General features: G+C 48.3%; 1 protein-coding gene across 1 annotated transcript in view; it reads left to right on the top strand.

The window, feature by feature from the left end:
- LOC149357180 (uncharacterized) overlaps positions 1-6,826 on the top strand; it is a 48,178-nt gene extending 41,352 nt beyond the window's left edge. Inside the window, exons 3-4 of the mRNA XM_089576526.1 lie at positions 5,921-6,058; positions 6,720-6,826. Of these exons, the coding sequence (XP_089432652.1) occupies positions 5,921-6,058; positions 6,720-6,826 (245 nt within the window). The remainder of the gene's footprint in view (positions 1-5,920; positions 6,059-6,719) is intronic.
- The last annotated feature ends 6,801 nt before the right edge of the window (positions 6,827-13,627 follow it).

The following is a 13,627-nucleotide window of genomic DNA, read 5'->3' on the forward strand; positions in this document are numbered from 1 at the left end:
TTTGCTCCTCCTATTTGACTACTTGGTCGAAATAAATAAACTAACTTTTTAAATAAAGCTTGAAACGTTCAGGCGTCAATGAGAAAGTCCTGGAGCTCCCCAAATATTGTCCAACCCAGGCACTTCCAACGAGATTGACATAGCGTGGCCGTTTTTATTCGGGAAAAACGAAAGCCCGCGGAGTTTAAAAAATACCACGTGACAGAGCTCTCCGTGCGCCCGGATGCGCCGCGATTACAGCGCTCTCATCCGTGCTTTGTAAAAAACATCACCCGCTTCGCGCCTTTCGTGCTGCCCAAGACAGGCCTTCGCGTTGCGCTTGGTTCCAAGATAAGCGCCAGAGGGTTCGGGCGGGAGTTGAAAGAAAGCGCGGCTCCCGTTCCTGAGGGTAATAACTGCACACTCACGTTAGCAGAATGCTTGCGGAAGAACGATGACAATCTCATGAGTTTGAATTTGGGAGCAAGATCCCAACTAGCAAAGACGCATATAACAAGCCTGATAACGTCGTGTGAATTACGCTGAAAAACAGAAGTCGCGCTTTCTTTCCGCCGATCGTACCCACTGGCGCTTATCTTGGAACCAAGCACATCGCGAAGCCCTGTCTTGGGCAGCACGAAAGTCCCGAAGCGGGTGATGTTTCTAACGAAGCACGGATGAGAGCGCTGTAATCGCTGGCGCATCCGGGCGCACAGAGCGCGCTGTCCCGTGGTATATTTTAAAATCCGCGGGCTTTCGTTTCTCCCGAATAGAAATGGCCACGCTAGGTCTATCTCGATGGAAGTGCCTGGGTTGGACGATATTTGCGGAGCTCCACAACCTTCCTATTGACGCCTGAACGTTTCAAGCTATATTTAAAAAGTTAATTTATTTATCTGGGCTAATTATTCAAGTAGGAGGAGGGAAAAAATGGTACTGTAACTTTAGATAAACCTCAATAACATCCACGCGATTTCAGTTCTGAAGACCGCTTAGTTTTTTATAAATCTTGGTCCAAGTTAGCTGGGACACCCGGTATATAAAATAAACAGTACACTTACCTACAGCTACACGTCGTCACGACGTTATCACTGGCTTAAGACGCGCATTTTGCAGGGGCCTCCTCGTCGTCGATCGTCTGCTCCACAGCGTAGACGCGACTAATCGGCTTCAATTAGGCTTGCTTTGCGGAATTGCTCGCTAATCTGACCGATCACCTTGAAGCTGCAATGCAGCCGGTACATCGCAACAACGCGAGCGTGTGCACGTGCAAGAAAGCGTCGCGAAAGCAGCGGCGTACCGGTTTTTCCTTTTCTTCCATAGATGGCACAGCACATCAGGTGCAGCAGCGTCACTCGCCGATGCTTTGGGAGCCTGTAACCATTGGTAAAGCCTCAATAAAATTACTCGTAAGTCGGCGCCCTGTCTGTGTCCTCTTTTCTCGTCCACGTATTTGCATTGTTCGGATAATGTTGAACCGACTCGCCCAAGCCTCCACTTCGTCCACACGTTGTATCTCGGAATGGGAAAGGAAACGCAAACAGGCTCCCAGGAACTCTGCCCTCCGCCATACCGAATAATTCTCTCTCTCTCTCGCTGGACAAAATCATTTTTAAGTAGGAAGCCATTTCTGAACGCAATTTTTTCATGCATTGTAAGACTTCACTATAACAGTCACTACATCCATTCATCATCCGACAGCAGTCTTGTATTTTTTTTTTATTAGCGTTTCTGCTGTCCTCAAAGGCGTCCCTTTTTTGTTTTCTATTGCAGTCTTAGCTGTTCGATGAGATAGATGGAAACAGTTAAAAAAAAAGATTTGGTACATATCAGAAAAATGTATAGTTACCCATACCTCTTCAGTAACAGTGTCGTACCATTTTTCCGTTTTTATCACAGAATGTTGGACATGCCTATGCCAATGGCCCCCGACACGTGTATAGGAAGGGGAAGCGAGGTCTGCTCCCCGCTGCGTGCTAGCCATCGAGTCGGCCCTGAAGCGTTGGGGGCTTCTTTTATTTGTTTTTTAAACCCTTGGTGTCTATCAAAGCACAAGTCGCTATGTCTAAGTCTCTGTCTAAGCACAAAACACGCAAGATGCACAAGTATCGAGGGCGTTTACGCTCAGATCGTTTACTTGTAGATTTCTCGGCCTCACCACGTAGAAAACCCCCTCACCACTTACCTTCTTCCTCCGTACATTAGCAGCGCCTCGCTTGGTGTTGTGCATTGCTGTAATATCTGGGTGTTAGTGCATTGCAATTTTTTGGGAAAGACACATTTTGCTATGGGCATTGCCCTTACTGGCTCCTTAACATGAGTTATGGGATTGCATGCCAACAGAGGGGAGAATGTTTTGAAGATAATCGTGCATATTTAATGTTAATAATTGAAGTCAGGCAAGGAGGGATGGTTTCTCGTGCTTTTCACCGCGTGTTCACAGGAGGTATTAAAGGATTTGGAAGAGTTGGGTATAACAGTTAATGGAGAATACCTTACTAATCTGCGCTTTAGGGATATTGCTGGATTGCTAAGCGTCTTAGAAGTCGAATCGCGGAGCACGATCGAGGACCTAGGCAGGCGAAGCGGAGCGGTAGGTTGTGGGGTTTTAATAAGGGGGAGAGAAATACGTTCTCCCCGCTTAATCGAGGCTGACACAGTTCAAAACTGCCGGACCCCACCCCGTGATCGCGCACGCTACCGAGCGCACGGCGGGCCTTGCTCTGTTGGAACAAAAGAAATACACTCTGGCTGAAACAAACACGGCATTTATTGCTACAACATTAACACCAGCTAGCAACAAAATACGCTGCGGAATCGAGGACATCCGACTTACCAGCACGGTTACGAGCTGAAGTTCGCCCACGCCAGGGCGAAGGGGAAACTCCGGGGACCGTTCGGGACGAGGTGGCGGGAGAATGTTCCCCCCTCCTCTCGCCCGCTGGCGGAGAGCGGAGCGTCGCGCATAAGCGTCAGCGCGGGTGACAGTTCCCGAGCCAAGAGGGCCGTTTCCCCCGCGCGCGCAGCAATCACGCCATACATGGCGCTCGTGTCGCTGCGACATCGGCGCCCTCCTTTGTTAGTTAAGGTAACTAACTATGCTAGGGCGGGTGCATCGCGGGGAAGCCAACCACTTGGGAACGGCGGATGCAGGTCCCCACATCCTCCAACCTTCAATAGACCCCCGCGCCTGAATTACATGATATGGAGGAGTCTCCTGGTCTTCATGCACTTGAAGCAGGTCTGGCGGCGGAGGTCACGCAGACACCGACCACGCAGACTTCCGCGGTGGGCGCAGACTTCCGCGGTGTTCCGAAGGCGGCGTGAAGGACTCCGCTGGAACGACACGCATGGCCCGTGGACTACATGTCCGCAGGCCTGCGAAGAGAAGGCCGGTTGAAGACTGCAGGCCAGGATAACAGCAGCCAGAGGTGAATGCCGACTCGTGTCGCCACGGCTGCCCCGGATGGATGCGCCAAACAAGATAGAGGCCGATCTGTAGCAGCATGCGGCAGCGAGACGATGTGCACAGGAGAGCAAGCCTGGGTGGTTCCACGGGATCTGCAAGGCTTTCGAAACACATTCCGCATGCCTTTAACGTAGGTCACGGGAGGGGAAACGACGTCAAGAGCATCGTGGCTCAATGCTTAACTCAATAGCAATATGTGTCGGGCCGCTGTGCAAACGCAAAGTTCGAGTGAACAAAGCCTTTTCTTGTGTTGAACGAGGCTGCTTAGTTCGTGCGAGGTTACCAAACGTCGGGCAGCAAAAAGCGCCCCCACTCAGCACCACGGTCCGGTAGCCGTGTCTCTTCTGACGTGATGCAGGCAGCTCTGAAAAGCCTTAGGCCTAACTGCCACTCTGACAACGACCGCAAGCAAAAAAGAGACCCGAAACGGGTTACGTGCGTGCTGCCGCTAGGAGTCATCAGCTCTGAGGGGTGGTCCTACTCAGCTCGCTGCACGAAGTAGCTTCTGAGCGGTCGGCGCCCACCGTATCGGACGGTGTCGGAGCACCCGTTGCCGAGCTGCAATACCGGCAAGCTCGTCGCGGCACCCGTGGCTCAGGCCACCCGGCTCCCGGAGCCGTGACTCCCAGAATCGAAAACGTGACAGCCGAGAAAAATATGTACAGAAAACTCGGGCTACCCACCCGGCTTCCGTACTCACTCGCTTCGTGCTCGGCAACTCCGCGGGCGCAAGGCCTCGCGCTTCCTCGATGCGAACCAAGCGGTCCTCATGCTGAAGAAACTGCAGGGAAAACATGGCGAAAAAACGTGCTGAACATGTCGAAAAGTTCAAAGATGCTGCAGCGCAATACACCTCTCACTAAGAAAGCATGCCGCAGTTCCTAGAGATCAAAATTTACTCTAGGCCTAGCACATGTCAAGTCCGGACAAAGAGCGTTCCCCGAAGCGAACGACAATCGCCCAATGTTTGATGAGCAGGCCCCACGTTGGGCGGCCAGATGTGGGGTTTTAACAGGGGGGGGGAGGGGGAGAGAAATACGTTCTCCCCGCTTAATCGCGGCTGACACAATTCAAAACCGCCGGACCTCACCCCGAGATCGCGCACGCTACCGAGCGCACACCGAGCATGGCGGGTCTTACTCTGAGAGAACAAAGGAAAGACACTGGCTGACACAAAGATGGCAATAATTGCTACAACAATAATAACGCCAGCTAGCAACAAAATACGCTGAGGAATCGAGGACGTCCGACTCACCATCACGGTTACGAGCGAACGTTCGGCCATGCCAGGGCAAGGGGGAAACTGCGAGACCAGACGGGACGAGCTGGTGGGAGAATGTTCCCCCCTCGAGGCCTCGCGCCCTCTGGCGGAGAGCGGAGCGTCGCGCGTCAGCGTCAGCGCGCGTCCCAGTTCCCGAGCCGAAGAGGGCCCTCTCCCCCGCGCACGCAGCAATCACGCCATCCATGGCTGTCGTGTCGCTGCGACACCGGCGCCCTCCCTTGTTATTTAAGATTACCGACTATGCTAAGGAGGGCACATCGCGGGGAAGACAACCGAAGGGAATACAAGGGAAGGTCCCCACATGTATAAAAGTGAATATGAAGAAATCATGTCAGTTGAATATGAAAGGGCACACCAGTTCGCAAAAGGCGGCGTAACAATGGAAGCAGCAAGGGAATAAATAAATGATGATTATGAACCATGCAACGAGATTGCTCTGAACACTGCTTGTTGCTTCGTGAACTAAGCGGTCGTTGATTACATTTGTTTCACTAACTTAAGGCAAGAAACAGCGAAAGGGCCGGAAAGGTTTTCTTAGGGATTTAACTGCTAATGAAGAGATAATTTTAAAAAATAAATCACGGACGATGTGAGAACTGACAAAAGATGCCTTTAGTAATCGTTTTGCTATGAATCACCAACGTGCATTAACGCAAGGGTAAAAATGCAGCTCAAAATTGTGGCTATTCTTAAGCTAAAAAACGAGATGCGAAACGAGCAAGACGGGGGAAACGGGCTGAGGAGCCAGCGCCGCGGAGCAGCTGCTGCGCCGGCTGCGCGGGTCACGTGACACCGCGACGTCACGTACGCACTCCCGCTCCGAGCCGGTTCACGGTTGTCCCGCCGCAGACGATTGACCTTGGGAGACATGGCGTAGTAGAGCTTACGCTCTAATACAATCCGAAATGTATTCGAGAACATCCAGGCTTTCAGAAAGCTTTAGGGAAATGGGCGCCTCTTTAGCACTGAATTGCATTTTAGAGCTTGCACCCCCACTGTTATTTCCACAGTGGTAGTAATATGCGCTGTTTCACTTTTCGGTTACGGTTGTCAAAGAGGCGGGAATGTTCGGTGCAGTGAATCCGATAACTGATTGAGGAGAACCTACGTAACTGCGGTGGCAACGTTCGTTGCTGCAGTTGCACAGGCGGGAACCGTTGTTGAGGAAGCGACTCCCTCTTCTTTTTCAGACAATTACCTGCTCTGTGCACAGAACCTCTGCGCCAAGGCGACGTGCGGTCCCTTCAACGACAGCGTGTGCGCCATGAAGTCGCCTTCTTTCGACGACAAGTGCACGTGCTGCGACTGGTGCCTCGTCCGAATTGTTGGTGAGCACATGCTCCCCTACCGAAAATGGACACAGAGGGCGAATCGTAGTTGCTATAGCACCGTACCGTGTTGTAAGGGCACAGAGACTACTTTCACTGCAATCTATGATTTTGTTTTTAGCTAGAATAGGTCAGAGGACGAAATACAGGTAGCACCACCACCAGACAGTCTGCTTGTGGATCTCAGAGGCTATAGGCTAGGCCGCCATTAACTTTCTAACGGGGATCACGGAGTCGCTTTTAGACTTGACGTTTTTCGTTTGAGTCGAGTGGAAGGAAAAAAGTTCCACATTTAAATTTATTCTTCTCAGTAATAAATACGAATTTTAATCGCAAACAAACATCAGTGTTGCCAGAAAGCGCCACAGAATGGATTTTCCCTTAGAACAAAAATGAGATCACTTTGGCCTCAGTGTTCCTTCAATATGCGAGAATCTCTCCTGGAAGCTTCGGTCCGCCGCGCCGTGGCCTCCTGAGCCTTGGCCGTGGAAGGGGCAGAGGCTGGCTCACGCTACGAACGTATTTCGCTTTCTGCACGTTGGATAAAGTAACTCCACCTAAAGGCACATTGTTTCTTTCCGCTGTGTAAGAACGCTAAGCTAAGCCAAGAGGTGCTTTCCACTGTGATCGCGTAGACAGTAACCCTTGGAACTTCTCGCAGCCTGCAAACGCAGGGAGGACTTGGAAGGCGGAGAAGAGAAGAGCGTCGAGCGGTACTTCCAGTGCCAGCGCCCTTGCTACCCTCTGCGGCCTCGCAAGTCCGTGTAGTGCGGTATGTGGCTTCTGTACGCTTCAATTCAGAATGAAACTGGCTGAGCTCATCATTATCTGCAGGAATGTAAATCATAGTAAACGGCTGAACTGTTATATTAGTAGGTGTATACCCGCAAACGCTCTTAACTGTAAGAACAGCTCCTTTGTTTCACATATATTTCTCTTCTGTCACGTATGTTAAGACCTTAACAAACGAGCTTTTTTGCATTTAGACCGTGTCCAAATCTGGCTACAGCGGTTGGGATCAAAGACGTGACCTCACATTCTGTTGCAAAACAACAAATATCCTCTGAGCAACGACGTTTGGTGAGATCTCGCCTTGCCGAAATACAGGAAACAATAGCAACAACCACAAAAAACTGCCCATGGCGATCAATGTAGGAAGCACATTGTGCAGGATGTAGAGAAAGAGGACATCCTTTCTGCTATGCATGTGGAAACGGTAGTCAATCCAATAAACTCTCCGCAGCGTCAACCAGTCTCGTGTTTAACCGCTCCAACTTTAAGGCATTGAAGTCTTCTTTCTTTTTTGAACTCAGAGCCCAGCTACGTCACTATGGATCCTTATAAATGTCGGAATATTTATCCGGAGCCCTCCACTACGGCGTCGCTCATAGACTGAATCGCTAAAACCAAACCAAATATTGCAATGCAGACACGCAAAGAAGATGCAATTTTTTTCCTGTCTCAAAAGAAAGGGAAGAACACATTAGAAGGGAGTGCAAAAGATTCTTCATCAGTCAGTTCCATAGTAATTTTAAATCATAGCCGACGGTCGTCAGGATGAAATTCCTGGGAATGTTTAGGGTACTTTGTGGCGTTACAAAGATACATCTGTGCGCTTATGTTTCAGTATCTTTAAGGACTAGAGAGGCCATGGTTCTCCATAGTAAAAGTAAGAACATGCCAATAAAAAAGGACGCCAGGCCAAGGGCACTCTCTACATAATGTTATGGAACGTGTGTTTGCAGGAGGTACTCATGGACTGTATTGCTAAGAGCTGAGGATAAAGGCAAACGTAGGAAATTTTAGTAATCTCTGATTTGCTGGTGACATTGTCCTCCTGACCAACTGCGCAAATGAGTAGAGCGAACGGTTCGGAGCCTAAGCACTCAAAGCAGAATGGTGGCGCTAAAATTTGACATGACAAAAAGATGAAGTAATGGTCAGCAAAAAGGGAATTCAGGGAAGAATGGGTTTTAATAGGCAGCGGAGTATTAGAAGTGTAGTGGAAATACCTCTATCTAGGGTAAGTATTCACTACATATCCGGAGGATAAGAGGGAAAAACCAAAGAAAATATGAACAGGATCAAGTGCGTTTGGCTAGTATCCATAGGTCGAGAATAACATCTTGCCAATACCCCTGAACAGTAAAACAAGTAACAAAGTAACACTTGTAAACTTCCAGCTCTGATATACTGGGCAGAAACTTGGAGGCTAAAAAATAGGTTTTTGATGAAATTGAGGTCCACGCAGCCACCTACGGAAAGGACGGCGAAAGGTAACCTTAACCTTAAGTAAACGGATGAAAACAGAGTGGTTCAGAAAACAAACGGTGGTTTATATATTCGAAATCAAGATAAGACAATGCACATGAACAAGACATGCAATGCGGAGAAAACGTAATCCGTGACCCTTTGGGATAGTCGAATTCATTTCAAAATGAGGCAATCACAGCACGGTCCGGCAAACAGGAAGCTTTCGCGGAGGATGTAACAGGCGCAGGACAGGATAAACTGGGGGGGGGGGGGGGGGGGGGGACTGTATTAGGCCGTTGTCGTGCAGTAGACGTAGTTGGGCTGAAGATGACAGCAGGTGACAATAAGCGATCGGTTTCTGCGTGTTCATTCAAGCTCTGTCCGTCCGTCTTTAGGAGCCGTTTCTCATAACAAGTGCTCAACAACTAGCCTGTCTGTTCGTTTATGAAAAATGGCTGAACAGAAAGTTGAAACAAAATAACTCTGATGTGACGAGTCAAGAATGCGAAACAATAATTTGATTGAAATCGCGGAAATTATGCAGAGGGTTTCCGTTTTCTGGATTGTAATATAGCCCTGTTTATTTCAGGAGAGAATCTCCCGAACTTGTCAACTAAGCTAAAATACCTCGCACACAACTGCGCCAATGACTAAAAAGGACAATCAATGACTCGATTTGTTTGAAATCTTTGCCTCTTCGATTTCTATTTTAAGAGAGAACAGGCATCTTCGTCAAAGATTTATTTCACCAGACTTTGAATTATTTGGAACCGGCCCTCTTCGCTTTCTCTTTCGTGGAGTTGCGCATAAATGGTACCGTGCACGCGTCACGGAGAGCACATGTAATGTAATACACACCCAATTAAAGAAATTGAATGGTTGACTACTGGTGCAGAGCATGGATATAAAAACTGGCACACTTTACTATACACATCTGAAGAAAACAAGTGAATAAACTGTGGGAGATGCTCTTGAGATGACCATACTACCTCCCTGAAAAAGACGTACCGTCATTGGTTTTGTTCTTAGGGATTGGGAACTTTCTATTTGAAAGTGAGCATTTCGTGACCGCATGGGCGAAAAACAGGCTTGTGAGGCGCAGAGCTATGCCATTTAAGTGGGTGAAAATCCTGCCATGGGCGTTGTGTGGGCTGGTTCACAACATCTCCTTGATCTGCCGTGAAGTTAAGCTGCGCGGAGACACGACGCAAAGCAAGCGTCGACGAGAGGTTATGGGAGGCTCCTATAGGCTAACACACTCACATTGAAGCCCATAGATTACATCGTTATCATGGAAAGCAAAAAGCAAATTAAGGAGTCTCATAAGCAGTGTCCAACCAAAAGGGCGGAAAGTCGATTCTGCCAATGCCAGTCGTTCAGTTCCTCACTGCGAGCGAATCAAATAGATAAATTGGGGCAGTTGCTCAATCTGGCAGTGGTCTTGAATTAGATCTTAAACAGTTGCATTGCAAGTGGTCATGACTATTTATTTACTCATGTATTTTTCATGCTGTTAGCCTCTTTTGAGGGTCGCGATAGGGAGGGGGTATGCCAATAATTTGATCAAAATACTGGTACATTCTAAAGGTTCAAATAAGAAACATTATAACGGCGAACATTCCCAGCTAGATTACCGCAAACGCAAAACTCAAATACTGTTGCGCTGCAGCTGATGACACTGAAAGCATAAAACAAAGATTCTTGTCGAGGCGAAAATGATTTTGCTTTTTTTTCTTTCCAGTGGGACCTGCCACTTTTCCGGCCACGAAGAGGGAGTTGATGCATCAACATTAGCTCCACTATTTCCAACTTACCCTGATGTTAGGCTAAAGACGTTTACAAATGTAATTTACACCAAAATACTTTGTAAAACAGCTTGTGTTTCCATCATTCAGATTATACACCATGCGACGCAAAGATCAAATAACCAACAGTGAAGGTTGACTGACCCAGACAACAAAATCGGAGTACGTCCGAGCGGCGGCTGCGCAAGACAACGATTGTGAGAAATTTTCATCCCGCGTGTTGCAGGCACTGCGCAATTCGTTAGTGCAGTGCTTAAGGTCAGGAGGGTCTCGATGGGTCTCGCACCCGTCCTCCCCCCCTCCCTTCCTCCACCGCAGAAATTACAAGGGTTTCCGGACACATCATACTGGAATGTTGGCACTGCATGAATCCGAAGCAACCAGCCATTTTTTATTCTTGTCAGTTTTCTTTTGAACGTTCCTAATCTATTGTTTTGAAAATTTCTCAGTGATTTTAGACCAAAACCCCTAATGCACGACTAAAGCTGCAAAAGCGGGGCTATCGCTGAAGCCTTGACCTTGATTTTGAGTAAATAAATAAATATTGCCGCGACTGACTTTCGAACCAGCCGCGGGGCGAAAACATGAGGTTCGCTGATCACTGTACGAGAGCAGTTAGCTGCTGCCGCAGCCGATCCCGTGCCATGTGTTAAACTGTAACATACAGTTGCACTGCTTCTTCTTCTTTTTCCTCTGAAAACATGGCATATACCCACATGGGGGGATTGGCCAAGGTGTAGTGGCTTAAAGAAGGAAACTTGCATATGCGATTACTACAAAATATTAGCGCCAAGCGTGAATTTTGAAAAATATAACGATGAAAAACGACAGAAGAATATTTAAAGTGAAATACCAAACCGCATTTTGGTGAAAAAAAGAAGAGCTGGAAGAATTTTGAAAGAGCAAATAAACCTACCAGTTGCAACTATGTAACATGGAGAAACCCACAAATTGAACCCAATGCAAATCCCTCGCACCAAACAATAATAACACCGGCAGAGTTATCGAGAGCCCTAACCTGGAGAGAGGGACTTCCAGGTAAATCTTTCTCTGAAGTGCGAACTTCGGACAGTAGAGCACAAAATGGTCTACAGATTCATTGTCCCCGCATCAGTCGCATACGTTTGTCGGTGACCACCCACATCTGTATAGATATAAATTTAAACCTGGAAACGTGCACCGCAACCGCGTCATTGATACCACACGCAGGCTGGTTTTACACGAACGGACGTTCCAATTTTATGCTAAGTGCTGATAATAGGTGTATTTACCAAGGAATCGCGTAACCTGGTTGATATGTGTTGCAACCACTGAAACCTGGAAATCGCTAGCAGACTGAAATTCGCTACGGGTCACTGATACGTCAATAGCTGACCTTGCTAAGTACTTAATCATCCACCTCGTTTGAATGAATACCTACATGTCCAGGGACCGAGACAAAACGGACCTCCTTTAAAGTGGATGGGACAAAAGATTTCAGAAAACGGCTAAAAAAATCTCCCACTGTGTATTGCACATCGTCGTCTTCATCAAGTTCCGTCTGCGGCGCGAACAGATCAGGCGAGCTTTACCTCGAGCAGAGCTTAACCTGAGTCTTAATATCGTCGCCAGACGTGCCGACGACCCAGCAAAGCAAATCTATGAGCCAATCAGAATAAACTCACGCTTTCGCACATCCACGCGGTTTAACTTCGTTAAAACCCTACTACATTATCTAGAACCCGACACGGAATACCAAGTTGGCAGCGCTACAAAAACGAGGTAAAAAAGGAAACCCGTGCCCTTGCACAACGCGTCAGTCCAGAGCTGGCCACTCAGCTCCATGGCTACACAACAAGAACAAGCACATTGACAGAGCATAGGAATAGTATGTTTCAGGTCTGTGACATAAACTGGGCAAACAACCACCTAAGAAATGACTTGTCCCTTTCGTATAAAACAATGTCTAAAACAGGCCGTCAGTCGCATTCTCTCTCTTAATATTTCATTTCCCAATTGTGCTCCAATCACTCGACAACCCTTTGTGTAAGGCGGGTGTTTTTCGAAAGGAGCTGGGACGACGGAAGCAGCGGCCAAAAGAGACCCAGGTCAGGAAGGGGGAGCACAGGCATACGTGGCGAGAGCAACACCGCTGAAGTGCATGGCCATCTTCGTCTTTGCCATGAGTGTGCATCTTCCTTTTTAGATTTGAGAGAGGGAAAAAACTTTTAATTAGCATAGATTAATTTGCAGGAGCCGGGTGGTCGGGGCTCCTAGTCCGAAGCTTCGCTGGCGGCAGCTGACTTGCGGACTGGTTGGATGATCGAGGCTTGCTGGTCCAGGTTGTCGCTGCTCAGGGCCTCCTCCCACTGCTCGTGTGTCGCGTGTTGCGCTAGTGACTTTTTATCCAGTTTGACAAGGCATAACATGGTAGAGCGTGGGGCTTGCTCCGCACCAAGGACAGTAACTCGGGAATTGTGTGGGTCTTCGCTTGTGTAAAATGTCAAGACTTGGATATGTATTTATTTGTGTTTGTTTTTCTTTCCAGTCACTGGCATCCGAGGAGGAAAGTTGTTTGTGTGGCGGTGAGAAATGTCTTCTTTCTAGCCTAAAGTGTTCTAACCTGTCACCATAGGATACGATCCCAAGAGGGGGGGGGGGGGGGATAAGAATTCGATCCACCCTGTTTGTGAGAGCTCGGGCTATATCATTCGCTACCTCATTTCCAGCTAGGCCTTCGTGACCAGGTGGTCATATTACTGTTTCTGAGTGTGCGAGTGTACTTAATAGTGTGCTCTCTCTTTCGTGATGTTTTCCAGCGATGTTGCCACTGCAGGCTTATTGGGAGTCCGTCATTACGTGCGATGACTTCCCCTGTTGATCTTAAGTCTGGATAGTGATGGCTATGGCCAGTGATTCCGCTTCCGCAGCATCTTTGGCATAGATTAAAGCCCCATCGCCGACCGCGGCAATCGCGAACCTGCCTGGCTCGGCGTAGCCACAGATGTCCACGTATACCGCTTCCAGTTCTTTTGATAGTTATTTTTTTGCTAGTGCTTTGACTCTGGCTCTCCTTCTACCCTTCTATCTTTCTGCCGTTCGTGATGCATGTGCCTGGGTATTGGATTTACATACGTCTTTTCTCATGAAGCTGTCATGATTTGGGACTTGCTCTCATTAGTTCGTAGTGCCTGCCATAGCCCCAGTCTCGTCAGGATATCCCTACTCGCTTGTTTTGTGGTTAGGTGTTTTTTTACCCTGTAGAACCGCTTCCCTGAGATCGTCAGAGGTGTTGTGTACTCCAAGTTCCCAAATACGCTCCGTTATTGTCGTTGATTGGATGTTTAAGGCAGTTTTATAGTCTCCCCTTATGATGGTATCAATGGCCCTTCTATCAACGATTCTGATCTTTTGATAGGGGCGCCCCTAGGTAATCCGGCTTACGACTAGGGCGGCACTGTGGTCAGGGCGTAACTGTCGGCTGCCGCTCCTGTTCCTCCGAAGCGAACCAGCGGTACTCCATCAGGTTGAA

Source organism: Amblyomma mixtum, chromosome 3 (genome assembly GCF_055824585.1).
Source record: "Amblyomma mixtum isolate Tamu chromosome 3, ASM5582458v1, whole genome shotgun sequence".
Classification (NCBI taxonomy): Eukaryota; Metazoa; Arthropoda; class Arachnida; order Ixodida; family Ixodidae; genus Amblyomma; species Amblyomma mixtum.